This window comes from Callorhinus ursinus, unplaced genomic scaffold (assembly GCF_003265705.2).
Source record: "Callorhinus ursinus isolate GAN/ISIS: 27379988/994484 unplaced genomic scaffold, GSC_fseal_2.0 scaffold48, whole genome shotgun sequence".
Classification (NCBI taxonomy): Eukaryota; Metazoa; Chordata; class Mammalia; order Carnivora; family Otariidae; genus Callorhinus; species Callorhinus ursinus.
Genome location: NW_027397110.1, coordinates 126624 through 152185, shown reverse-complemented (window position 1 = coordinate 152185; position 25562 = coordinate 126624). Strand labels below are relative to the sequence as shown.

The 25562-nt window shown below is 64.8% G+C and overlaps 3 protein-coding genes and 1 long non-coding RNA gene across 19 annotated transcripts in view; 3 read left to right on the top strand and 1 right to left on the bottom strand.

The window, feature by feature from the left end:
* The window catches only part of LOC112831568 (Mov10 like RNA helicase 1), an 80950-nt gene extending 72651 nt beyond the window's left edge, over positions 1-8299 (top strand). For 10 of the 12 annotated variants that reach the window (XM_073882584.1, XM_073882578.1, XM_073882585.1 and 7 more), the window contains 2 exons: positions 5168-6613; positions 7144-8299. In XM_073882584.1, coding sequence (XP_073738685.1) covers positions 5168-6613; positions 7144-7487 — 1790 coding nt within the window. In that variant the 3' untranslated portion in view covers positions 7488-8299. Of the gene's footprint in view, positions 1-79; positions 306-5167; positions 6614-7143 lie in introns of those variants that run through there. The other 2 variants (XM_025882230.2, XM_073882587.1) reach the window with 2 other exon arrangements.
* Positions 5902-12022, bottom strand: LOC141370844 (uncharacterized). The gene is made up of 3 exons (XR_012375285.1): positions 11975-12022; positions 10167-10367; positions 5902-5990 (listed from the first exon to the last, which is right to left on the bottom strand). It is a non-coding gene; the product is annotated as an uncharacterized lncRNA (long non-coding RNA).
* A 218-nt stretch (positions 12023-12240) lies between these two features.
* TRABD (TraB domain containing) lies at positions 12241-22056 on the top strand. 4 transcript variants are annotated; one of them, XM_025881636.2, is made up of 10 exons: positions 12241-12344; positions 17206-17280; positions 17671-17743; positions 18239-18405; positions 18990-19130; positions 19615-19725; positions 19818-19957; positions 20197-20369; positions 20453-20564; positions 20733-22056. In XM_025881636.2, exons 2-10 carry the CDS (start codon positions 17242-17244, stop codon positions 20881-20883), a joined length of 1107 nt encoding a protein of 368 aa, XP_025737421.1. In that variant the 5' UTR covers positions 12241-12344; positions 17206-17241; the 3' UTR covers positions 20884-22056. The 4 variants fall into 4 exon arrangements, with proteins under 4 accessions (XP_025737421.1, XP_025737420.1, XP_073738672.1 ...); XM_025881635.2 differs by having other exon boundaries at positions 20706-22056; XM_073882571.1 differs by lacking the exon at positions 17671-17743 and having other exon boundaries at positions 12283-12344; positions 20706-22056.
* A 131-nt stretch (positions 22057-22187) lies between these two features.
* Positions 22188-24843, top strand: LOC112831804 (angiopoietin-related protein 5-like). Of its 2 annotated transcripts, XM_073882575.1 has the most exons (7): positions 22188-22300; positions 22379-22470; positions 22572-22599; positions 23165-23256; positions 23747-23873; positions 24022-24207; positions 24495-24843. In XM_073882575.1, exons 2-7 carry the CDS (start codon positions 22384-22386, stop codon positions 24794-24796), a joined length of 822 nt encoding a protein of 273 aa, XP_073738676.1. In that variant the 5' UTR covers positions 22188-22300; positions 22379-22383; the 3' UTR covers positions 24797-24843. The 2 variants fall into 2 exon arrangements, with proteins under 2 accessions (XP_073738676.1, XP_073738675.1); XM_073882574.1 differs by having other exon boundaries at positions 22188-22470.
* The last annotated feature ends 719 nt before the right edge of the window (positions 24844-25562 follow it).

Genomic DNA, 25562 nt, shown 5'->3' with positions numbered 1-25562 from the left:
GAGAGCTACTGTGCCAGCCACGGCCTCCCACACCGCCCCGCGGCCCCGCCCGCGCCCCCGGGCCGCGCCCCCGCCCCCCATGCACCATCTCCTGGAGCAGTCCGCGGACATGGCGACAGCGTTGCTGGCCGGAGAGAAGCTGCGCGAGCTGATCCTGCCCGGCGCGCAGGACGACAAGGCGGGCGCGCTGGCGGCGCTGCTCCTGCAGCTCAAGCTCGAGCTGCCCTTCGACCGCGTGGTCACCATCGGCACCGTGCTCGTCCCCATCCTGCTGGTCACCCTGGTCTTCACCAAGAACTTCGCAGGTGAGGCCGGGGGCGCGTCCGCAGGTGTCGGGCGCCGGGCGCTCCCCGAGTCCCCACGCCGGCGTCCCGCCGCGGGCCACCCACTGGGGCCTGGCGGTATTGGCGGCGCCCCGGGGGTCTCCCAGCAGATCCTCAGCCACCACCCCCTCCCCCCGCATCGCTGCCTATGTCGCCAGCCGCCTGGGGCTGCCTCCGAGACCCCTCTCCTCCGATGTATTGTTTTTACTTTCCATGCGCTCACCGTGAGCCCTGGGTGGACGCATCCTGGACCCGGTGGGTCTCAGGCATAAATGAAACCCGGGGTCTGGCAGGAGAGACCAGGAGGGGGAGTGGGCCGGCTCTGAGGGGGGAGGAGTGGCCAGGTGGGGACGGGAGAAGGGCGTCACAGGTGATGAGAACGGTAACTGAAGCCAAAGGCTGTCAGAGCACCTGGCGCAGCCCTGCGGCCGGACTTGCCCCGAGGGTCCCTGAGACCCAGCCGGTTCTGGTCAGCTACAGGAGGAGGCCTTGCTCTGGGCGTGGGGAGCCCAGAAGGTTTGCAGGCAGGACGGGTGAGGCCAGGCTGAGCATCCACAGCGGTGCTGGGCAGCGGCCCCACCTGGCCAAGCAGGAGGCCCATGCAGGTGGAATAGGGCAGTGACAGGAACCAGCGCTGTGAGATGCTGAGGCCTTAAGTTGACAGACGTGGGGGCACCAGGAGGACCTCCTGACAAGTGACCCTGGGTGAGCCAGCCTGGGAGGCACTGGGGGCAAGCGGACAGAAGAGTGGGCTCCAGTACCATCCTTCCTGAGGAGCAGGGACAGGGTCGGGCAGGGAGAGGTAGGTGGGAGGCTGGAGGCAGAGAATGGCACCCCCCCACCCAGATCTGGTTGGCAAGGGGTCCAGGGAGGCCCCTCCGCAGTCCATTGGCCAGACTTGAGGGCCAGAGGTGCCCGTCCGTGGCGGAGGGTGTGGGTGTTCCTGTGCACCCCTCGAGGAGGGACAGGTGACTCTGTCCCCTGAGTGACATTGGCAGACATTCTTGCCTTCTGCATTGGTTCTTTCACAAAGGGCTCGATTTTTAGGGGTCCCCATGATCTGGGAACCCACCAGACCTGAGGGTGGACATGTTCGGGCCCACGTGATCCTGCTCTGAGACTGGGGGCCTCTGCGGTTTCTCTCTTTGGACACCGGTGCCCAGACGCTCTCTCAGGGACGGGGGTAGTGCACGTGCAGACGCAGGTGTGACCCACCAGTGTCGCTCAGGGCATCTAGGTGTATTGGGTTTCTAAGACGACTGTAACAAGCTTGGTGACTCAACTGTCATAGTCTGGAGACCAAAAGTCCAAAATCAGGGTGTGGGCAGGGCCTCTCGCCCAGAGGCTCCAGGGAGGGTCCCTTCTGGCTCTCCAGCTTCCGGGGCCTCCTCACCCCGTCCCTGCTCCTCTCCCTGGGCGTCTGTTCCAAATCCCCTCTTCTTACAAGGACATGGGTCATTGGGTTGGGGCCACCCTACTCCAGTGTGACCTTATCTGTTTTGTTTTGCTTTTTTAAGATTTGTTTATTTGAGAGAGAGAGTGAGTGCACGCGCAGCGAGGGGGGGTGGGAGAGGGAGAGAGAGCATCCCAAGCAGGCTCCCCGCTGAGTGCGGAGCCCAGGCACTTCACCAACTGAGCCTCCTGGGTGCCCCCAGTACGACCTTCTCAGGACCACAGTACAAACAAGGTCATATTCACAGGAACCAGGGGTTGGGACTTGAACATCTTTGGGGGGGACACAATTCTGCCCACTACGGACGCACACAGTGGGGCAGGCTCAGGACTGCCGTCCTCAGGTGACCCCCGCCCCCCCCCCCCGGGGACAGGGGCTCCATTCTCATGCTGTCCAGTGCGTCCAGCTCACCCCAAGTGGAGCCTCAGCACTGCTCCACGCCCAGCCAGGCTGGGGTCTCCCAAGTTCATTCTTCATCCCTGGTCCTGGTGGTGCCCTGGGACTTCCTGTGCAGGCCTGCCCCCCCGCCCCGTGCTGACCTGCATTTGCACGTGGACATGCCTGTGCCCACTTGGGCTCCTGAGCATGGACAAGGCAGACCTTCTGAGCGGTGGCAGACAGGCGCTGGACCCTGCTGCCCTGCATCCCGGGCCATGCAGCGCGTCCCGTGGAACATGCCCGCCTTTGGCACCTGGGTGTGCCCGAGGAAATCTTGTTCCAGGTCCCCGAACGCAGGGGGGCTGGCAAGAGCTGGTCAAGTGGGCTCTGGCCCCATTGCTGAGCGGGGTGCACCTGCCTTGGTCCCCTCACGGTCTGGGGGGGCTTCAGCAGCTGCTCTTGCTCACGTGGATTGGGGGTCAAGGCAGGACAGTGGCTGTGTCGGCCTGTAGAGTGGGATGTCTCCTGGTGCTTCACACAGAATGTGGACGAGCCCCGTGCCCCTCCCCAGGCCCGAGGACAGTAGGGGTGCAGGGGGAACCACGTGTCCACAAGCTGAACTGCCAGGAGAGGCCCTGCTGACACGTGGGGACGACTCAGGTGGGGCAGGGGTGCCAGAAGGAAGTGAGGTCACAAGCTCTAACCCTCAGAGGGCACTGGAGGCCCCTCCCCCCAGATCCCCCCACCCCCAGCGCTGTGTCTGCATCCATCCGTAGGCCCCAGCCCCGGGTACAGGGCCGGCACGTGTGCCAGAAGGATCCATGCCCCATCCGCGAGGAGCTGGCCTGGAGACGGGGGCTCGACACTCACCACCCCCCAGCCGACCCTGCCTGGGGTGGACGCCCAATGCCCGGGAGCTTGCTGCTTGGGGATCCCCTAGAGCAGGGGAGACCCGACTCTACGCCCTGGTTTGCTTGTCAAGGACACGATGCTGGCCACACATGTTGGCCATGTCCAGGGTTGGGGTGAGGAGCTGACAAGGCAGCACTGGCTTCCTAGCCTAGAACCCCCCCAGTCTGGAGGGCCACAGACAGCAGGAAGGACCCCCGTGGCCCCTGGCCAGGCTTGCTGTGAGCAGACCCCCCTACTGCGCCGTGGACAGAGGGGGCCGGCCTTGTGGGGTCGCCAGGTTCCACAGATGTCCTTGGGCCACCGCACAGGGGAACTTCCAGCAGCGTTTTCTTAAATAGCTGGGCCCCACATCACCTGGGGGCCTCTCTAGCCTGGAGGGGCGCAGGTAACCCCAGAGTGCGTGCCCTTTTCGCAAAGGAGAGCGGGCAAGTGCTCGGCCCCAGGAGGACTGCTGAGCGTGGGCTTCAGGGCCTGTGCCACGTCCGGAGGGCCAGGGGAGCCAGCAAGGCTGACTGCTGTCTGGGGAGGGGAGGCCGCACGTCTCAGCGGCCAAGTCTCCCCGACCCTCGTCTGTGGCCTCTGAGGGCCTTGCCCTCCCTCGTGTATGGGGTCCCACCCCCTCGGCCCCCAGCACCGTGGGAGAACGTTTGTTCACACCACTGGGGGGGCACAGGGGGACAGGAAAGGGTCTCGGCAGAGGAGGCAGCCAGCCAGCAAGTGGCCAGCCACCACCTGCGTTAGCTTCCGGCTGATGCTCTAACGAGTGACCACAAACTTAGTGGCTTCAATGACACAAGTTTATGCTCTTAGAGCTCTGCAGCTCAGAAATCTGAAATGAGTTTTATGGGGCTAAAGTCTAGGGGTCAGCAGGGCCTCACTCCTTCTGGAGGCTCTGGGAGACTGTCGTCTGCCTTTTCCAGTTTCTAAAGACCCCACAGTCCTTGGCTTGTGGTCTGTCCTCCACCTTCAAGCCTGGCACAGTGGCATCTTCTCTGCTTTCATCCTCACACCCTTGACTCCGACCCTCCCGCCTCCCTCTTCTAAGGACCCCTACCCGATAATCCAGGGTCATCCTTCCCACCCCCGCCCCGAGCCCTAACCTAATCCCCCTTGCGGAGTCTTGTAAAGTTCTGGGTATTAGTACGTGACGCCTTTGGGAAAGGTCTGCGCCTCCCCTGGGAGGAGGTGGGGGCCATGAGCCAGGTCTGGGGGTAGGATCCCACCAGCCAGAGGAGCAATGTGGGCAGCGCTGTAGGGGGGCCGCTGACCCCCAACCTGTGTGGTGAGAGGTCTCAAGCCGGCCTGGCAGCAGGGTGGCCAGTCCCTCGGGGCAGTGAACATGGGGGCCTAGTGCCGCACAAGGACAGCCCCATGCCTGCCAGGTGTTGCCCTTTGGAGAAATGTTCAAATGTAACAGCCCAGCAGGTGGACCCCAGCGTGGCTCCAGACATGTCCTTTTGGTGTTGTTTTGTGCCCGTCGTCATCTGGGAGGGAAAATAAAGTTCAGTGACAGCCTTTTTTCTGCAATTCAGGAGGTCTCCACCGTTCCCAGTGGCAGACACTGCCGTCCTGGTGAGTGTTCCTGCCAGAGTCCAGGTCACTGCCCGTGCCCACCCAGCGTCCAGGACTCCCAGCCTGCCCTTCTCCAGGACAGTGGGTCTGGGAGAGACACCCCATACCCCTCAGGGGCAGGCAGGGCCCACTTTTGTGCCACCATAACTGCCTCTGGCCAGGCAGGACGGTCCGGGCCATTCACCCTCCTAAAGATGGAGCCCCCGGCAGTGCAGCCCAGGGCCGGTAGCTGTGCTGAGGGGCCTGTCCTGCTGCCCTGTGGGATTGGGTTTCCCCCACGTGCACACAGACCCTATGCATACAGAGGGGGACCCCAGGTTTGAAGTGCAGGGCAGTCCCTGAGGGGCTGTACCCCCCACCCTGTGCCACAGGCAGCTGCTGAATGTGGGGGTCTCCAGGGTGAGCCCCCCAGCCACCGCGGCGGGTCGTAGGCGACCGGGGCATTTGTGCTGGGGAACAGCAGTCCCTGGCATGTCTGGCGCGTCCCCCCACCCCCGCGCCCCAGCCCGAGTCTCCTCTCTGCCCTCAGAGGAGCCCATTTACTGCTACACGCCGCACAACTTCACTCGCGACCAGGCGCTGTACGCTCGCGGCTACTGCTGGACGGAGCTGCGGGACGCGCTGCCCGGCGTGGACGCCAGCCTGTGGCCGTCGCTGTTTGAGCACAAGCTGCTGCCCTACTCGCTGCTGGCCTTCGCCGCCATCATGTACGTGCCCGCGTTGGGCTGGGAGTTCCTGGCCTCCACCCGCCTCACCTCCGAGCTCAACTTCCTGCTGCAGGAGATCGACAACTGCTACCACCGTGCGGCCGAAGGCCGCGCCCCCAAGATCGAAAAGCAGATCCAGTCCAAGGGGCCCGGCATTACGGAGCGCGAGCGGCGTGAGATAATCGAGAACGCCGAGAAGGAGAAGAGCCCCGAGCAGAACCTGTTCGAGAAGTACCTGGAGCGCCGCGGCCGCAGCAACTTCCTGGCCAAGCTGTACCTGGCGCGGCACCTGCTCATCCTGCTGCTCAGCGTGGCGCCCATCTCCTACCTGTGCACCTACTACGCCACCCAGAAGCAGAACGAGTTCACGTGCGCGCTGGGCGCGTCCCCAGACGGGCCGGCTGGCGGGGGCCCGGCCGTGCGCGTCAGCTGCAAGCTCCCGTCCGTGCAGCTGCAGCGCATCGTGGCAGGCGTGGACATCGTACTGCTGTGCGCCATGAACCTCGTCATCCTCGTCAACCTCATCCACCTGTTCATTTTCCGCAAGAGCAACTTCATCTTCGACAAGCTGCACAAGGTGGGCATCAAGACGCGCCGGCAGTGGCGCCGCTCCCAGTTCTGCGACATCAACATCCTGGCCATGTTCTGCAACGAGAACCGCGACCACATCAAGTCGCTCAACCGGCTGGACTTCATCACCAACGAGAGCGACCTCATGTACGACAACGTGGTGCGGCAGCTGCTGGCCGCGCTGGCCCAGTCCAACCACGACGCCACGCCCACCGTGCGCGACGCGGGCGTGCAGACCGTGGACCCCAGCGCCAACCCGGCCGAGCCCGACGGCGCCGCGGAGCCGCCCGTCGTCAAGCGGCCGCGCAAGAAGATGAAGTGGATCCCCAGCAGCAACCCGCTGCCGCAGCCCTTCAAGGAGCCACTGGCCATCATGCGCGTGGAGAACAGCAAGGCCGAGAAGCCCAAGCCCGTGCGCCGCAAGACGGCCACGGACACGCTGATCGCGCCGCTGCTGGACGCGGGCGCGCGCGCCGCGCACCACTACAAGGGCAGCGGGGGCGACGCGGGGCCCGCGCCCGACAAGAAGCATGCGCGCCACTTTTCCCTGGACGTGCACCCCTACATCCTGGGCACCAAGAAGGCCAAGCCCGAGGCCGTGCCCGCCGCCGCCCTGCCCGCCTCCCGGAGCCAGGAAGGGGGTTTCCTGTCCCAGGCGGAGGAGTGTGCGCTGGGCTTGACCGCAGCACCCACCAAAGGTAGGCGGCTGGGGACCCTCGGCCCCAGGGAAGGACGCCCCCCCCCACCCCGCCCCACGCACGGTCCGCCGCAGACCAGGCATCTGGGAACCGTGTGCGGGGGTGAAGCAGCTAGCGGAAAGAAGGGGGTGGGCAGCCAGGGGGCCGACCTTAGGGCAGAAGGCAGGCAGGCCATGAGGGGCGCTGCCCGGCACACAGGAGGAACGCTAGCAGGAGAGCCCAGGGGGATATGAGAGTAGGTTGTTCAGGCTCTAGAGAAGGTTCTGGAAACGGGCCCTGCTGCTCCTGAGGCAGTGCGAGATTCCGCCCAAGCAGGCCGGAGTGTGCAGAGAGGGTCTTGGGCGGCCCCACATGGCTAAGGAGGCAGGAGGAGGGAGAATCAAGCCCTCCCCGGGGCCTCGGGGGGGCCTCCGACGGAGCGGGGCCCTCGGTGACCAGTCTCTGCCCGGCGGGGTCTGAGAGGGGCAGCAGCGGTGGAGGGGCGGGCGGCCCGCAGGCTGTGACCTGCCCGTGTTCTCGGCTGTTTGCAGATGCTCCGCTCCCTGACAAGGAGATCCTGTACCCAGCAGAGCCAGCCCGGGCCACGCTTCCTTCCGGGGGCCCGTTTCACGTCCGCTCGCCCCCAGCAGCCTCCGCCACAGCCCCTCTGTCCCCAGCCACTCTGGGCAAAGCTGACCCGCTCGCGATCCTGAGCCGCAATGCCACACACCCGCTGCTGCACATCAGCACGCTGTATGAAGCCCGGGAAGAGGAGGACGGGGGTCCCCGGGCTCCCCCAGACGTGGGCAGCCTCATTGCCATCCCGCCCCCCCAGCAGATCCTCATCGCCACCTTTGACGAGCCGAGGACAGTAGTGAGTACCGTGGAGTTCTGAGGAACAGGGCTGCCCGGGCCATTACAGAGCCCTCCGCATGACCGAGGAGTGCCGCGGACCCCAGCCCCACGGGGATGTGGTCTCTGCTTCACCCAGCACTGCCCGCACCTCCTGGCCTCCTGTCCGCATGCCCTGGGGCTGAGACCTGGCCCACCCGCCCCCCAAGACAGCATCGTTGGGGTGCTGGCTGGGCCAGGGGCTGGCCTTGACCCCAGCGGAGCCCCCAGCCAGAAAGGCCTGGAGCCACCCCCACCCCCACCCCCCATCCCTGCATCAGGCACTCGGCTGTGAGGTGAAGAGTTTATTTTTTTAGTCGATTTTGTCTTGGGCCCAGGCTAAGGCAGGACAACTCTGGTCCTGAGCCTGGAAGGAAGCTGGGGGTGATCACACCACCAGGCCTGGCTATGCCCAAGGGGCCGTGCTCAGGGCTCCCTCCTGCAGTGGGAGGTGCCGGGGTCCACCCTCCATCAGATCAACATGCACTTTCTCCTTGTATCCCGACATACCTGTACTTTATTTTACTATGATTACTGTAACTACTGAGCGTACATGATCAGGAGACTGGACGGTGTGCGAGTGGATGTGTGCGTGAGTGGGCACGGAGCTGAGTTGGTGTGGACGCCGGCGTGCAAGGGAAGGAGTCCAACGCAATAACCACGTCCCCCCACCCAGGCCACCAGCCCCCACCCAAGGACCCACGCTGCTTCCCGTGGGGACCCAGGGCCGGCGCTCGGAGGGTCTGTCCCTATTACCTCAGCCACGGTGACAACGTGACAGTATTAACAAGGTAGCACCGAGCAGATCAATAAATATTATTCTGATACCGCCTGAGTCCCGTGTGGTCCACCCTGCAGGAGACCTGTGCTCTGACTGGGCTTGCCGCGTCTGGGCCAGCTGCCCTCCACCCACCATCGTCACGAGGGGATGCTGCCCCCCAGGCCACCTTGGGGGCCCGGCTGCGCCCACCGTGAGGCAGGAGCACATGGTGGTCACTTGCCATTGACCTTCCATGACCTCTGACTGACAGGCATGCTCTCCAGGCCTGGGGGGTAGTTCAGGTGAGCCCTGCCCTCCCTGGGCTCACAGGCTCAGCAGAGGCAAAGGCAGGAGCCCCCAGAAGGCTGTCCCCTCCATCAGATGCTTGGGGACAGGGGACTGTTGGGTACACTTAGGGGGAACAGGGAGAGCCACAAAATCTTCCCGGAAGAGGTCCCCTTGATACTGCTGGGGGTGCCCCTCATGTTCCAGGGACCCAGGGCAGGGGGCCCTCCTCACTGGGCCCACGACTCAGGTGGGATGAGCCTAGTCTTACGGGTACACCATGGACCCACGTGCCCTTCGGTCCATGGCTGGGGACCCCGAGAATCTGAACAGAGGCTCCTTGGAGCCAGGTAGCTGAGGCAGCCAGGCCAGAAACCTGCGGGCCCTAGAGCGAGGGGCCGGGGGGGCCCGGCTGAGACCGGTGTGAGCCCACTTGCTGTGCTGCCCAGAGACCTGCCCGGCCCGGCCCCTGGAATCCCCGGGGCAGCCTTGAGCTGGGCAGGCTGAGCTTCCCTGGCGCTGGCTCATCACACAGGGACACAGACAAGGGACTGCATCCCTCCGTGGATTTTAAGTGTGGTTTTATCATCACTCAGGTCTGCTGAGGCCTGCGACCAGCAGACAGCCGCCATCGGGAAGACAGCTTCCCCCAGGAGGAGGGGGCACGCCGTGCCCAGGCTGGGGGCCGCTGGGGGAAGCACCAGCAGGCAGAGCGGGAGGGGGACAAGGGCAGGAGCCATTCCTGTGGTTTCCGCAGGAAGGAACGGACAAGGCAGGTGAACAGGCTTAGGACTGGCCTGTGTGAATACCGACCACGGGTTCACCCGGGCTCACCTGGCTGGTGGGCACCTGCCCTGGGTGGTGGGAGCAGGTGAGAGAGGCCCCGAGGGTGGGGGCCCCACAGAGGGGGTGGTGGGCCGGGGCCCTGGGTCAGCTGGTTTGTACATGGGAGTTTGTGGTTTCTAGGAATTAGTCCTGGGAGGGGCCGACCTTCCAGGGTCAACTTGGCCCAATGTCAAAATATCAGAAAATGAAAAGGCATTGTGAATACACCCTGTCCCCAGAGAGCACTCGGCCTCACCTGAGCCAGGACACTTCCCGCCCAGCATCCCAGGCTGTGAAGCCCACTGCCCCTTGGGTTGGCACTCACCATTTCCACGTGTCCAGGGAAGGGACCCCACATGCCCACAGGACCAGCTCTGCAGAGTGGGGACAAGCCCCTGGTCCCTCAGCAGCTCCCCCCTACCTTGGTCCGCACCATCAACCGGCTCCACGACCCTGTGAGCAGGGTAGCTGTGCCCACCTGGGGGGCTCAAGTCCGCAGCTCTTGCCACGCCCCCACCCCCAGCTGCCCGCCATTCCCTGAGTGTGGCTGGAGTCCAGTCCAGCCTCCCCAGCCATCCACGGCCACACTCACCTGCCCACCCTACCCATCCACGTGCAGAGCTCAGCTGGGCCCTGCACCGGTCATCCCTGCCCCTGCCCCGGTGGCTGCACTCAAAGTGGGGATGGCCCCAGAGCCCCGCAGAGGCGTTCGCTGCCTGGGCCAGGCAGCAGGCCGGTCTCGTGCACCCTCGCCCTGCCAGTGAGCACCAGTACCGCGGGCTGAGCGATGTTCACACACACACGTCTGCGTACGGTTAGCGCACGCCTGCCGAGGAGGCCCCCAGCGCAGCCACCTCCATGTCTTTGAGGAGACTGCTCTGTCAGGCTCTCAGCCACCTGTCCCCGGGGCCAACGCCCAGCGGGACACTGCGGAGCAAGTCTCATCCCGCAGAGGTCCGTCCTTCGGAGCGCACGCAGTGCCGTCAGCGTGAGCTGAACCCTTGCCCTGGTTTGCTGGGGCAGAGAAGAGCCCAAGTCACCATCCCGTCGAAGCCAAGCTCTCCCTGCAGGTGCCGAGGGCCGCCATCCGGCCCCGCTCTTGCAGGAGGGCACCCCATCAGCTCTAGTGTTGGTCTGAAGCCCCCGCCCACCTCTCATCTCCTCACCCCTGCCCTGTAGCCAGGGCACTGCAGCGGCCGGGGGCAACTGGCCCCGCCTCAGAAAAGAGGAGGCTCCCACACAGGCAAGACCGGAACCCAGGCCTCTTCCTGGCACGCCGGCACAGCATGGGCCTCGCAGCCAGACTCGCGCCAGGCCCCACCACACGCTGCCTGGCGCACAGTGCCTGCTCCTGAGAAGGCGGCGAAGGTGGCTGGGACGCAGAAACGACCTGAGCCGGCGCAGAGGGACGGAACAGTAACTGGACAGGAGGAGCACGTACCAAGGAGGACAGAGGCCTCCCTGAGGCCAGCCGGGCCCTTCGGGGACCAAGAAGCCGTAGGAGGGAGGTGGGCGGCAAGCCTGCCCCAGAAGCGTCAGCCTGGAGTCTCCAGTATACAGAGCTCAGCGGGCGAACAGCCCAGCCTGGTACCAAGAGTGGCCGGGGGGTTCTCTCTCACATCAGCTGGACCCCAGGACTACCCCACCGAAGAACACGGGAACCTGTGACCCCTACAAGTCACCAATGCCAGGGCCTTTCTTCCTGGAACCTGAGGGGCGGCCCAGTGCCCAGCTCCGAGCGCTGGTGGATTGGCCCAGCAGGTCCAGGCCCAGTGGGGGCTGGACTGGACTGTGCCCTCACTCCCAGGTGGCTCCAGAGTGAAGGGCAGGCAGCCTGCTCCAGCTACTGAGGCCCCCAGCCAGCCAGTCGTCCCACGGCCCTGAGCTGGACACAAGCTTCAGTGGAGCTAGCTGACTGGGGGTCCGCGTGTGGCCAGCAGGCAAGCCGTCCCCACATCCACCAGCTGCAGGGTGCCCAGCCCCAGAACCACCCTGCGAGAATGGAGGAGGGCCCAGGCGAGGGCAGCAGGCCCCAGGCCCCCTCCAGGGCCCAGGCAGTGGGGGTGGGCGGCCGGGGGCGCTCCACGTGGGGAGAAGAGGGCGGTAGCCTCGGGACACCCTACTGGGAGTCCGCCTCCCACCCCCCACCGCCCACGTGACCAAATGGGGACGATGAGGGGCCAGAGACACGGCGGTTGGGGCCCCTCCGCGGCAGTGGGTCTGTGGCTCCAGGCTCGCCGGGGTCCGCCCGATCTGAGACCGCCCATTAAACACCCCTCCGGGGCTTGGGGTCCAGGTCTCAGCCTGGTGGGCAGCAGGACCCCTGGCGCCTGCCCTCCCAGGGCACTCCACCCACCAAGTCGAGGGATGGCCCGGTCGCCGGCGCGCGGGAGTCTAGGCACCCCCAACCCAGGTAGAGGCACGTGGGCTTGCTCCACACCCCGAGTTTTTTGCTCCTCCCATCCCGCTATAGGCTGCCCCTTGGGCGATTGACACAAAGTCTCTCCGTTGACATCGCGGGAACGTCATCCCTTTTACAGACTGGGAGCTGCGGTCAGAGAACTTAAGAGTGCTCTGCAAGGCCGTCGGGCTCCCCCACAGGCCCGGGGACTCGAACTCACGTCTCCAGAATCTCCTTCTTCCTAGAACCAGAGGCGCCGGGGTCGGAGTGGAGCGGGGTGGGGCGGGGCTTTTCGTGCGCGGCCCCCTGGGAAGTGTAGTCCTCGGGCCCTCGCGCACGGCTCCTGGGAAGTGTAGTCCGCGGGCGCTCGCGCGCGGATCCCTGGGAAGTGTAGTCCGGCGGCGCGGACCGAGCGCGCCGACGGAGCGGACGGGCGGCGCGTGGAACTGCGCTTCCCGGCATGCCGCGCGCCGCCCGCCCCCGGCCCCGGCCCGTCCGGCCGCTCCGCCCCCGGTCCCGGCCCCGGTCCGCCCCGTCCGGTGGGGCGACTAGCCGCATGGAGGCCGGTTGAGGAGCGCCGCCCCGCCTCGGTACGCTGCGCGGCGCGGGCCCCGGCTGACGGGCAGGGGTCGGGGTCGAGTCGGGGTCGGGGACGGGGGCCACCTCGCTCTGGACCGGGCCCAGTGCAGCCCCTAGCGCGGGGTCTGGGGCTGGAAGGGTCAGCCCAGGCCTGTAAAGAGGGCGCGCGGGGCCGGGCCGGCGGCCAGGGCTCGAGGCGGGGGGGGGGGGGGGAGAGGGCCGGGGGGCGGGGGGGGGGGGGGCCGGGGGCCGCGGGCCTCTCCCGGCGGAGGCCCCGGGCCCTGCCCTTCAAGCCGAGCGAGTAGGGCTGCCGTGTGGCAGAGCGGGCGGAGGTGTCCCTCTGTGCGCGCAGCCGAACTTCGGCGGCCTGCAACAGTCTCCACTTTGTTTCCGTGGGGCAGTCGTGTGGAGGTGTAACTTCTGTGCCGCGAGGTGCCGGTTTGAGAGCCCGTAAAACTCTCCCCGAGAGGCAAGGCCGCCTTGGTATCGGCCTCTCGGAAACACCTAGGGCTCCGCTCTCGAGTGCTTGCCACCTTTGGGCATCAGGACAGCTTCGTTAGGAGGACGGGTGGTTTCCAGGTGGAGTCCCACTGGCGTTTGGGGTGCCCCGGAGAGGGGGACGAGCGGCCGCCAGGCTCTCCGCGCTCCTGGGCGGGCTCGGCTCCCTCTGGGTCTCTTGCCGCCCACCCCCTTGCGGCATGACTGGAAGGGAGCCTTGACTCTGGGACCGCTGGTCGGTCTTACAGAACGGCCGTGATGCTCTGGTGTCCGAGGCTCTGCCAGGAGAGAGCCTGGTAGGGTGAGTAGCCAGACCCCTGCACAGCGCCTCCCAGTGCTGGTCAGTGTGGGGGCCTGGCGATGCGCAGCGTCCAGGCTCCAGGAGGGTCAGTCAGGTGTGCTGGGAAAGGGGCCACTCAGGCCTCCAGCTCAGATACAAGTGGGCGTGTGTGCTCTATCCCAATCCCAAACTTTGCCACGCCTCCACAAAGCAGGTGCTGCCAGTCTCAGGGGGGTCTCAAGTGGCCAGGGGTGCCCAGGCTTAAGAAGTGGGGGCATTGGGGAGGTCAGAGCTTTGGCCACATCCTGCCATCTCCCAGCTGGACGTTTATTTCTGTAGCCCACTGGTCTGTCCAGATTGGGACCTCTGAGTTTCTGAGCAAGCCTAGTGGGTTGGTTGGGAGATGCGGGCTTTTCTGGGAACTCCATTTGGTGCTGGTCAGGTCTTGGCCATGCTGAGAAGCCAGTCTGGGATCCGGGAGGCAGTTTGTGGCTTTCCAGTTTTTTGAAGGGCGAGGGGGGCAGAGATGGGTGTCTCAGCTTGCTCTGCAGCCATAACAAACGGCAGAGATGGGGCTTAAATAGCAGATTTTTTTCACAACTCTGGAGGCTGGAAGTCCGAGATCAAGGGTGGTTGCTGATGAGGGTTTTTCCTTCCTGGCTTGCTGATGGCTGTCTTCCCACTGTGTTCTCACACAGCCAGATCTCTGGTGTCTCTTCTCAGAAGGGCCCTAATACCATCATGAGGCTCCACCCTCATGACTTCACAGTAACCTTAGGCACCTCCCGAAGGCCCCACCTCCAAACACCATCACCCTGGGGATTAGGGCTTCAGTATATGAATTTTGGGGGACGCACTTCAGTGCATAGCAATGGGACCCTCCCCTGCCTGGGCTGGGCAAGCAGGAACCTGGGTCTGCCACTCCCACTGAACTGTCTGATGTCCTCTGCTTCTGTCCTGACATGGACACCCAGCAAAACATTATCAGACGCTAACAACATCCTCCAGGGCAGAACAACTTAACGTGTTACTCTGATTTGTATCTCAGGGCTGTACACCCCAGGTGGGTCCCTAGTGCAAGTGGGGCTTTTCCTGTCCTTTGAGCAGGTACTTTTCTTGGAGTACTGGGGAGGGTGGGTCCTCCTGGGGCTGTTGGGAATTCCCACCACTTTGGAGTTGGTTTTCCTGAAAGCTTGTGGTGATTCTGCTGCTGTCCTCTGTGTGCAGCATTATGATTTCCAGAGCCAGATCATGGTGTATCCCTCTACAGATAAGGAGACAGCCAGAGAAGACTCATGTTCTATTGTCCCCTGAAATCAGACTGCTGGTTCTTTTGTGCCCCATGGGGTTTGCTCCTGCCCACACAGGAGGAAGCCCACAGAGGTCTATAGGTCATGAGCTGAAGTGAAATCTGCGTGTGGCACACGTCTTTAGCTGGGAGAGGGCCTACTGTGTGCAGACAGATGGGACGTCTGGGTGATAGCTCTAACCACCTCCATCCTAGATGCAGGAGCTAAGAGTCCCAGCAGGTTGGGAGAGTCCTGCCCGGGGCCGTGCAGCACCAAGTGGCTGGTCTGAGATCTGGCCAAACCCAGGCCATCCCCTGCAGTACAGTTGAGGCATCTGCCCACAGGTCATCTCGGTGGACAACCCTGCTTGGCAGTGACAGCTGGTCAGGGGGAGTGGGTAGCCACTGCATCTGGCAGAAGGCTCTTCCTGCTTTGTGCCAGGTTCCAGAGGCCCCCAGCACTGGTGGCTGGACCGTGGCTCAGTAGCAGGGCTACACACTGGGCTATGGATTTAGGAAGGGACACATTTGTCTCCCCTCGAGGATGTCAGCCAGGGCTCTGCTTGTCACTGCAGTGGTGTAAGGAACTGCTGGGACCTCTAGATCCAGAGAATGTGTGGCAGGAAACTAGGAGGGATGTGGACGCTCCCCGGCAGCCACTGGTGGGTGCAGAGAGGTGGGGCCTGGGCTTGGAGGTCTGTGGGGGCCTTTGCTTCCCTCCTGGCAGCTGGGAAAGGCTCAGGCCCCAGCCATAAATATTTGAAATTTACAACCCACTGAAATGACATTCTACAAGGGTATTGCCAGGGGACCCACCTCTGAGGTTGAGAGAAACCAGGGTATTGGAAAGTGTGTGGATGCAGCAGCATCAGAGAAGGAGGTTTCTCAGAATCACGGACTCAGAGCTGAAGGGGTCTCAGTGGCCTTCCTGCCTGACTAGACCAGGCACCCATCTCTGGGGAGCAGCTGCGGGGAGTGGGACAGAGAGCTCCAGGGGACCCGGGTCCTGGCACTTAACAGGCTCAGGGCTGGGCTTTAGGCCTGACAGGCTCGTCTGCCACCCACATACCCCCAGCCCACAGGAGGCAGGACTCAGAAAGGGCACACCCGGAAAGGTGCCCCCAGCCTCTGCACGGTGGGGCCGGCCTGTCCCCTGTGGGTACAGGCTTCCTCCTGGGCTTCAGAGGGTGGGTCTGGCCACACTGCCCCAGGGCGGGTGAGGGCTGCCAAGCCCCAGGCCTGCCACCACCACACCCGTGGGAGGGAAGGCTGTGGCAACAGCGACAACGTGGTGACCTCAGATTTGCTGGTTGTTGACGGGAGCCTCCCTGCCAGAGCACAGGATGTTTTCTTAAGAAGTTTTTCTGGTACTTTGGCAGCCTTGTGCTGCTTAGAAGTAAGAACTGTTTGCTTTTTTTGTGTAAAGCTGGACTAAGGACCGGCATCTCCACCTGCCCCCCTGGGCCAGCTCAGGGGCCTGGAGAGGGGCAGGCCCAGCTCCCCTGACCATTCAGCCCTGCCCTCCAGCTTCAGACGCCGCTTCCTGTTTGTACTTAGTTGGCATCTTGCATTGGTGGAGTGCTTTAATCTGTGAAGCGGGAAGACGGGGCTTTGGGGATCCTGGACAGGAGGTCCTCCGGGAGGAGTGCTTAGAAGGCCGGGCCTTCTTTCCCCTCCCCAGCCACCCTTCTCTGCTGGCCAACCTCCCACCAGGGCCTAGCTGCTTCCTTTGGCCCTAAGCCAGTTCCTCTTTCTGACCCTTACTGTGACTGTATTTCTTTCAGAAACCTGGCCATCCTCAGGATGGGCTGCCCACCCCACCCCGGTCAGCTCCGAGGCCTGTCCGAATGTCCCTGGACACCAGATCAGGCGTTTGGTTAAACCGGGAGGGAGCCCCGCTCCATCTCTGAGCTGCCTGCGCAGGTGGCGGGTCCCTCCTGCTGCTGAGGAGGACACAGGCTCAGGGGGAAGCAGGGAGTTGCTGGCTCACTGCCCCTTGTGATTGCGGTGCTCAGAGGGGAAGTGAACCTGACGCAGTGCCTTACTTTACCATGTGCTCTTCCTTCTCTTGTGAAACGTTGAGAAGTGTGGTGTGAGGGTGGGACTGGAGTGAGGCCCGCGAGCATTGCACAGCCCCCGGGGCCGCGGAGCTCCGGTGGGCGCTCCCCACAGCACCGCTCCGCGCCCTTCCATCCCCTGGTGCACGTGGGACAGAGGCAGGCTCCAGAGCCAAACACGGTACCGCACCACAGCTTCCAACCAGTTGGAGTGACGGCCTGCAGTCACGAGTCAGACTTCTCCAGGGGCTCCTCCTTTCAAGCTGCTTTCCCCCGCTGTGCTGGCCACCCCTGCACTCAGACTCGGGGCTGAGTTTTCCCGTGGCATCTTGGGGAAGCATGGGTGAAGTCTGCGTTGTCGGTGCTGCCGGCCCTTCCCGTGTCCAGAATCCCACGGCCTGACACAGGCCTCGGGCTCCTGATTCCCCTTGGCCCTGGAGGTCTGAACGGTCCGTTGTCTTTGGCAGTTGTCTGTCCCTGGTGACACAGAGGACCCCCAGTTCACCGGCTGGGGCAAAGCCAGGCATCCCCAGCCCTGTTCTTAGCCCCGTGGTGCAGGGTTTACAGGTCCCACACCTACCGTGCCCGGTCACAAGGGACCCTGGACCTCCATAACTGGTGGCGGACAGGTGACGATCTATCTGGAAATGCAGAGCCTGTGATCCCGCCCACGGATCTTTCAAAACAGACTGAGCACTGGGCACGGCCCTGGGGTTCCAGGTGCGAACATGGCTCCTCTGTCTCCTCAGGCTTCACTCATCGGTGCCAGGAGCCGCCACCCAGCCATGGAGGGGGAGGAGGAGCAGGGCCAGCCACCTCAGGAGGTCAGAGGCCTGGGCCAGATGCTGGGGTGTGGGGGGCCTGCTTCTTGTACGACCTTGGGCTCAGGGTCCAGCCAGCTGGTCAGCAGAGTGTGGGTCCCCCCTCCGTGTGGCCGCCTGGGATCACTCTGGCTGCTTCTATAGGAGAGCTTTGTGTGGTTTTCCTGACCAGAGGGTCAGCCAAGGGGGACCTTGGGGCAGGGAGCCCTGGGGGTGGGCTGCACACAAGGCAATGATCACAGAGAGGCTTTGAATGCTGGGGAGCATGTGGAGTTGATGGAGCAGTAGCCCAAGTCCTAGGTGGGCCCCACTGGGGACAAGTGGGTGCCCTGAGCCCAGGCAGGCCCCAGGGAGGGTGGGCACCCCAACTCACACATTCCCTTCCCTCTGCAGGCCGACATGGAACCTGTTGTGGGGGCTTCAGAGGTGGTGCCCAGGGTGCTTTCTGGAGAATCCCAGAACCTGTGTGCGTGCTCCCTGAAATCATTCAGGGCTGGGGGGCAGGGGCAGCTCCCTGGCAGAAGGGGCTCGGACTGGGTGATCTGAGTCTGGCGACCAGCGGCCCGGGCCAGCCCCGGGTTGTTGGGGAGGAGGCTCTGGAGCATAGGCAGGGTTGGTGGAGCTCCATCAGGAGCCCCTTCCCTGGGGTGGGGGGCTGAGTGCTTCAGAGACGCCGTGGAGGCTGTGACGGCTGGGGGCTCCCCCTCGTGGAGGATGCAGAGCTTCCCGAGGCCCAGGACCCTTTCCACAGGGAGGGTCTTGTCAGACGGTGCTGAGCCCAGCTGCACTCCGTAGTGAGCAGGGACCGGCTCGTCACAGCTGGGAGGGACCCCCGTGGGCGGTGCTGCTTGGGGGCGCGTGCCCCTGTGTGCATCTGGGCCCCGGGTGTGGCTCGGCCTGAGAGCCGGGAGCCCAGGCCACCGGTGTGCACGGCACCCCAGCTGAGCTGCTGTCCTTGCAGCCGACGCGGACGCGCTGACCCTGCTCCTGGAGATGAAGCTGAGGAGGCGACGAGAGCGGCCCAGCCTGCCGCGCACAGTGACCGAGCTGGTGGCTGAGGACGGGAGCCGGGTGTACGTGGTGGGCACCGCCCACTTCAGTGACGACAGCAAGAAGGACGTGGTGAAGGTGAGGCCCGTCACGCGGGGCCGAGCGGCTCCGTCCCGTGAGCTGCCGCCCTCCTGCATGAGTCCAGTGCCCCTCAGAAAAGGGGTTTCTGAGGCCACGGAGCCCTCGTGGCCTTGTGCACTTTTCTGTTGTGTTGCTTTCTCTCAGTCACTTAAATGAGTTGTTGCCACGGCAGCTGAGGTGGCCCCCTGGGGATGGGCCTCTCGGTCGGTCCCAGCGTGGCCTCCACCTGCAGGGTCAGGGTCCACGCTGGGGGCGGGCGCCGGGCTGAGCCGGCTTATCCGTTGCAGACCATCCGGGTCAGGGTCCACGCTGGGGGCAGGCGCCAGGCTGAGCCAGCTCGTCCGTTGCAGACCATCTGGGTCACAGTCTGCGCTGGGGGCTGAGCCGGCTCGTCCGTTGCAGACCATCAGGGTCCAGGTCAGGGTCCGTGCTGGGGGCAGGCACCGGGCTGAGCTGGCTCGTCCGTTGCAGACCGTCAGGGTCCGGGTCAGGGTCCTTGCTGGGGGCTGAGCAGGCTCGTCTGTTGCAGACCATCAGGGACAGGGTCAGTGCTGGGGGGTGAGCTGGCTCGTCCGTTGCAGACCATCCGGGAGGTGCAGCCCGACGTGGTGGTGGTGGAGCTCTGCCAATACCGTGTGTCCATGCTGAAGATGGACGAGAGCACGCTGCTGCAGGAGGCCAAGGAGCTCAGCCTGGAGAAGCTGCAGCAAGCCGTGAGGCAGGTGCGGTGTCGGGCGGGCGCGGGCTGTGCGCCCCTCCCCAGGCAGCCACGCTCCCTGCTCTGCCCACCTGTGAGCACACGGCCTTCCAGGCAGTGTGGAGGTGCCCAGCCCGCCCTGGGGCCCTGGCCTGGGGCGGGAGAGGGGCATATGCCTTTATTGGGTTTCAGACAAGGCAGGTAAGGTGGGTGAGCTTCAACCCCCAGGGAAGACCTGGACAGGGACCCCAGGGAGCTCGGCAAAGGGGAAAGGGGGGGTCCAGAGTCCCCGCCAGCCCAGCACAACATATGCCCCTCGGGGGGACGTGGGCAGAGGAGCTGGGGTCTGGGCTGGAGGGGCAGGAGGGAAGGGGCATCCACTGTGGATGTGGCCGCCTGTCCACGGCCTTTGCTCAGTCCCAGAACACAGGCAAGGCCTCCCCTCACGTTTGAGGAAGCCTGTGCTCAGCGCCCACATGGCCGCTGACTGTCGGCTCTCTCCCCTGCAGAACGGCGTCATGTCCGGACTCATGCAGATGTTGCTGCTGAAAGTGTCGGCCCACATCACCGAGCAGCTGGGCATGGCTCCTGGTGGCGAGTTCAGGGAGGCCTTCAAGGAGGTGGGCCTGGGTTCAGCCAGGAAGGGGGCTCAGTGCCTGGGCAGCCGCCCGGGGCTCAGGCTTCCCCAGCCAACACCCAGCCTCTGCCCCAGGCCAGCAAGGTGCCTTTCTGCAAGTTCCACCTGGGCGACCGGCCCATCCCCGTCACCTTCAAGAGGGCCATCGCGGCGCTGTCCTTCTGGCAGAAAGTGAAGCTGGCCTGGGGCCTGTGCTTCCTGTCAGACCCCATCAGGTAGGGCCCCTCAGCCTCCCGCGGGCAGCCCCACCCCGGAAGAGCGGCCCGGGGCCCGCCGTGCGACACAGCCCCCTTGTTCTTGGGCTAAGCCTCCTCAAACAAGGCCTTCCCACCCCTTCCTTCCGCCGTGAGCCCAAACACAAAGGGTGCGGAGGTCCCTGCCCTGGGTCAATAGCACCAGCCTCCTGCTGGCCGCCCCATCCCCACGAGGCTGGCAGCGTGCCCTCTGCCCCCAGCAAGGATGACGTGGAGCGCTGCAAGCAGAAGGACCTGCTGGAGCAGATGATGGCGGAGATGATCGGCGAGTTTCCCGACCTGCACCGCACCATCGTCTCAGAGCGTGACGTCTACCTGACCTACATGCTGAGGCAGGCCGCCCGGCGCCTCGAGCTGCCGCGCTCCTCCGATGGTGACCGCGACGGCCGGCCCGGGAGGGGGCTCTCCGGGCACTGGCACCACCAGGCCGCTGCTGACGCGTCGCTTCCCCCACAGCTGAGCCCAGGAAGTGCGTCCCCTCCGTCGTGGTGGGTGTCGTGGGCATGGGCCACGTCCCGGGCATCGAGAAGAACTGGACCACAGACCTCAACATCCAGGAGATCATGACGTGAGTACCGCCTGCCCACGCACGCCACGCTGTCCCGCAGCACAGAGTGGGGCCTGGGGAGGGGGCGGCAGCCATGCTGGGGCTGGGGGCGCACGTGCCCCCCCACCCTGAGCCAGGCCCAGCCCGCCCTCCCTTCCCCAGCGTGCCCCCGCCGTCCATCCCCGGCAGAGTGTCCCGGCTGGCCGTGAAGGCTGCCTTCTTGGGCCTGCTGGGCTACGGCCTCTACTGGATGGGACGCCGCGCCACCAGCCTGGTCCTGTCACTGCCTGTCACTCAGTACTGTCTGCAGAGGGCATCCACGGCCCGGCCGCACAAATAGGAAGGACGAGCACCGCGGCGGCGGCTCCCGAGTTGCAGCAGCTGAGAGGCGCTGGGGCCGGCCCCCCCCCCCACCCCGAGGAGCTCTGGGCGCCACCCCCCGTGGGGGTCCAGGCCCAGCCACGCCTGCCCTCCCCCAACCCGCCCAAATAAAGAATTATTTAACTGCTCTGAGCTCAGGCTTCCCAGCAGCCCTGCCCCCACCCCGTCCCCAGCCCTGCAGGGACCACTCCTGGGGTTCACGGGGTTCACGGGCATCAGGACGAGCTGGTGGGAGAGGGGCCGAGGTGGGCGCGGCCAGCCCTCCCCTACCTCACTGTGCCTTGTCATGCGCGGGCGGCGGAGCCCCCGGCCCGGGAGCGACTCAACGGTGGGTTCTGGGCTGCGGGGTTCCCGCCGGCACGTTTGGGAGGGGCCGGAGCAGCCCTCGAGTGGCTCCGGGGAGCCCACCTCCCGACGGGGCAGCTGGGCTGAGCTTGGTAGCCGCTTTCCTTGCAGAGGTGGTGTGGTTTTGGCTTTTAAAAATGTCTGAATTTTTTTTACTCAGGTAATTTTAACTTAAGACAAACTGAAGCCAATGTCAGGAAATACTAGCCTTAAATCTGATTGGGACAAAGAGGGTGTGTTGGTGGTGGGGGGTGGGGGGCACTCAGCTCTGAGCCGGCGAGCCTGGGGGAAGGGTTGGCTTTAGCAGCGGGGCCCGGCCGGCCTCCGGACGCTGCCCCCCCCCCCGCTGCCCCCCCGGGCAGCCCCTGGCTGGGGGGTGTCCAGGGCTGCAGCCCCCCCCGCCAGGCCTGAGCCTCCCCCCGGCCATGGAGGATCGCACCTGCTCCCCGTGCCGCTCTCTCAGCGGACAGAGGGCGTGTGTCCGCCAAGGCCCCCAAGTTGGCACACGTGCCGGCGGGTGCCGGCCACCATCCCACCGCCCCACACGGGGCGTCCACCCGGGCGTCTCCCGCGTGTGTCGTCGCCACGCCTGGTCGTGTGTCTGTGACGCGGCATCTGTGCGGCCCACCTGGGGCCCGGGGTCCTGCCCAGTTGTGCTTGTGCTGACTCAGTGTCTGACAAAGTCAGGTGAAACCCAGGGCCGTGAACTGGCCTGGGCCGTGTTGTTCCTGTCGCGGAGGCGCGTGTACACGTTGCTTAGGAACTGAAATAAAGTCTAATTTTGGAAGCTCCTGTTTTGTGAAATGTGTGGAAGCGGCACTCGAGGGCTAGGGCAGGAGGTGCCCCCCGGGCCCGGCGAGGACACCTGCCAAGGGGAAGTGTGCTCGGAAGAGCGCCCCGGCCCTCACCTCCCTGTCCACACCCTCGGGCTCCCCGCCCTGGCACCTGGGAGGGGAGGAGGCAGGGTGAGCCCAGCGCCCGCACAAAAGGTGCTGGGGACCAGTGGCTCAGCTCTGCCCCGAAGGACAACAGTGAGCGCCTGGGGGGCGTGAAGGGAGGCTGGTGGGGCCGTGGGCTGGGCTCCCCACCCACCATGTCTGCACCCCCAGGAAGCATGGCTGCCTGCCCTGTGCTGGGTCTTGCTGCTCTCCTCTTCCTCTCAGCGCCCCAGGCCAGCTCCGTGGTGCAGTATCGACGGCTGGTAAGAGTGGCCATCAGACCAGCGGGTCTCACTAGCCTGACATGAGCTGGGGACTCCCAGAGCCACCGAGCCTGCCTCTCACCAGGGTCCTCTCTCCACAGGTGCCAGTGGTGCTTCTGGAACCCCAAGGTCTGGCTGGGGCGGGGGAGAGGGAGGGTCCCACCAGGTGGGCCCAAGCTGGACAGCCTCCCACCTGTCACCCACAGGTCCCCACCCAGCAGGTCTCACCCCCCATGAGGACCTGGCTGGGTCCCTGCCCAGAACAGCTTGGGGGGGGGGGAGGGCAGGCAAGGACCAGGCCCCACGGTATTCCCTCCTAACGCCGGCTTGGGGTAGCCCTCAGACCACTGCCAGGCCAGGAGGAGGAAGGTAAGGAAGCCAAGACTGACCTTCCAAGGGCAGCAGGTGAGGGCGTGAGGTGGTGTCCAGGGGCCTCGGGAAGAATCGAGGGTCTGGCCGAGGGCTGGGGGGCCAGCAAATTGGCAGAGCCCAAGGCACAGCCATTTCCGAAGAGGCCTGGGACAGGTATGGCCCAAGGTGAGGGGACTGTGGCCGCCCACCCACCAGGACCAAGGTCGTAAATCATCCGCCAGATTGTCACAGAGCGTCTGCAGGAGGAGGGTTCTGGTTCCGGTCACCGAGAGAGCATGGCCCCTCCCCAGGCCCTGAGCCTTTCTGGCCGTATCCCCCACAGGGAGGGACTGCTCTCATATCTGGTTGGAGAGCCCCACGGCCCGCAGTGGCGTGTACACCATCCAGCCAGAGGGAGTCAGCACCCCCTTCAAGGTGAGCAGCCTGCAGCAAGGGCCCCGGGGTAATGTGTGTGTCACTTGGACGAAAACAAGAGATGGCACTGTCCACCTAGCAGGAGAAGGGCCAGCCAGGCCAGGCGCTGCTGGTGGAGTCTGTCCTCAGACACACCCGGGGAACAGAGGTGTTCGTGGACGTTGTGTTACAGCCAGAAAAGGTTGGGAGAAACCTAGGCTCCCACCTCGAAGGGTGTGAACAAAGAAAGAGCCCAGGAGACAACATTAAGTGAAAAAACAAAGCCACAAAGCAGGGTGCAAAATGACATCAAACGGAGCAACCCTCCTGGGGGCCTGTGACCTCACTGCCAAGCTTGACCCCTTTTCTGAGAAAGTAAACTTAATGTGATGCAAATTTATATGACATTTGACAAGTAGAAAAAGTTTGTTTTCAAATGCAAAGTGTTTAAGGGAGGACGGGCAGGAGAGGGGCAGGCCTGCTTGCATCCACGGGCTGGCCCTTTCCCCAGGTTTTCTGTGACATGCGCATGGACGGTGGCTGGACGGTGATTCAGAGCCGAGACCGGGGCCGGCGGAGGCCTCTGGACTTTGAGAGGTGCTGGCAGGAGTACAAACAAGGCTTCGGAGACCTGAGAGGTAGGACTGCGTTGCCTGTGGGGCACAGGGGCGTAGCCAGCACCCCAAGGCCCTGATCCCCACCGGGGACATAGGAGAGAGATGGCGGGAGGAGGCTAGGGGTGGTCCATCACACAGCAGCCTCTGCCCAGGTGCCCCACTCCTGCAGGTGACCACTGGCTGGGGCTGGAGCACATCTCTGGCCTGACCTCCCAGCCGGGCCTGCGCTCAGAGCTGACGGTGGATCTCCTGGGCCTGGACAACCACACACTTCAGGCCCACTATGAGCACTTCCACGTGGACAGGGAGGACCAGTTTTACCAGCTGACCCTTGGCCCGTACTCGGGGAATGCAGGTGAGTGCTGGGGAGGTAAGGGACCCCTGTGCCTGCCCCCAAGTGCCCTGTTTTGCCCCCTGGGCTCTCTAGGCTGTGGGAGGGGGACTCTTGCAGCAGGCCAGGGTGGGTGGGGGAGGTTGGGTCCCGGGAGCCCCCAACTTGCCGGCCCACATCTGCCAAGCTCTGAGCTCTGGGGAAGACTGTCCCTCCCCAAGCGCCTGCCCTTCTGGGGCCCCAGATGGCAAGGCGGCGAGCGGGGGCCTGAGGGGCAGCTGGCCTGCCGCCCACGCCACCACACTGCGCAGGGGACGCATTCCGGGGCGTGGGCCAGACGGACAACCAGGAGGGCTGTGGCTTCAGCACGCTGGACCGCGACCATGACCGCTGCTCGCCCTGCACGGATGGCGCCCAGACCTTCACCAGCTGCAGCCACGATCGCTCAGGAGCCGGTTGGTGGTACAGCGCCTGCGGCCACGCGGACCTCAACGGGCCATGGCCAGAGCACACGGGGGCCGCTTCCGGCATGCGCTGGGCCGCGGGCAACCACCAGCCCGCCTTGCGCGCCAGCGTGCTGCGCGTGCGCACCACTGCTTCCCTCAAGGCCTAGGCCCCTGCCCATCCGTGGCCGAGCCTCATTAAATGTTCAAGCCCGGCTGTCCGCTGCGTCTTCCTTGGGGCCAGGACGGGGGGGGGCCGAGCTCAGCTCCGACCCACCCTGGCTGCTCAGACCCCGCCCACCCGGGAGGCCTGTCCATCCAGGACAGGCCTGGGGAAACCCAGGAGGCTGTGCAGCGCAACGTTTAGGCCGGAAACAAGGTCACCAGGTCTGGGAAGGCACTACCCCTTGATGCTGACCTCCTGGAACCCTTGGCACCCACCAGAGCCCCCACTGGCTGTGACCTCCGTGAGGGCAGGCCAGCAGGACACAGGGCCTGATACTCTTGAGCCTTCAAGAGCCCAGGCCCACCAGATTCCAAGGTGTGGGTAAGACAGTGGGGTGAGGGGGTAAGGAGATGGGTCAGAAGGGCCTGGGACCTGGGGGAGGGGGGAGCGGTGACCGGAGGCTCAGGCCGGGCCCCCTAGGCAGTTAGGAAAGAGGCTGGCAGTAGGGGACTCTGATAGCAGGCCAAGCAGACAGGGCCCCAAGTGAGGCTCCGGTGGAAGGGGAGGGCAGGCTGCAGGAGGAGACGCTGGGGCTCGGAGCCCCTGCAGGGACCTAACCACGTTGTACTCCACACAGAAGGTCGTGTCCTTGTTCCTCTCAGGGATGGCGACCCTGAGCTGGAGAGGTTGAGGGGTTCCCCAGTGTCACAGCTGGCAGGGGCGGTTCTCATGAAGTCTGGGAAGCCCACATTGTGGCCCCAGGAGAAGGT

What these genes read in the sequence shown, in the direction of transcription:
- TRABD (XM_025881635.2), top strand. Translation starts at nt 17,242, where the DNA reads ATGGAGGGGGAGGAGGAGCAGGGCCAGCCACCTCAGGAG. An exon ending in AGGGCCAGCCACCTCAGGAG is followed by an intron (nt 17,281 to 17,670) that starts GTCAGAGGCCTG and finishes TTCCCTCTGCAG; the next exon opens with GCCGACATGGAACCTGTTGT. An exon ending in GCAAGAAGGACGTGGTGAAG is followed by an intron (nt 18,406 to 18,989) that starts GTGAGGCCCGTC and finishes CGTCCGTTGCAG; the next exon opens with ACCATCCGGGAGGTGCAGCC.
- LOC112831804 (XM_073882574.1), top strand. Translation starts at nt 22,363, where the DNA reads ATGTCTGCACCCCCAGGAAGCATGGCTGCCTGCCCTGTGCTGGGTCTT. An exon ending in AGGCTTCGGAGACCTGAGAG is followed by an intron (nt 23,874 to 24,021) that starts GTAGGACTGCGT and finishes CCACTCCTGCAG; the next exon opens with GTGACCACTGGCTGGGGCTG. An exon ending in CCCGTACTCGGGGAATGCAG is followed by an intron (nt 24,208 to 24,494) that starts GTGAGTGCTGGG and finishes CACACTGCGCAG; the next exon opens with GGGACGCATTCCGGGGCGTG.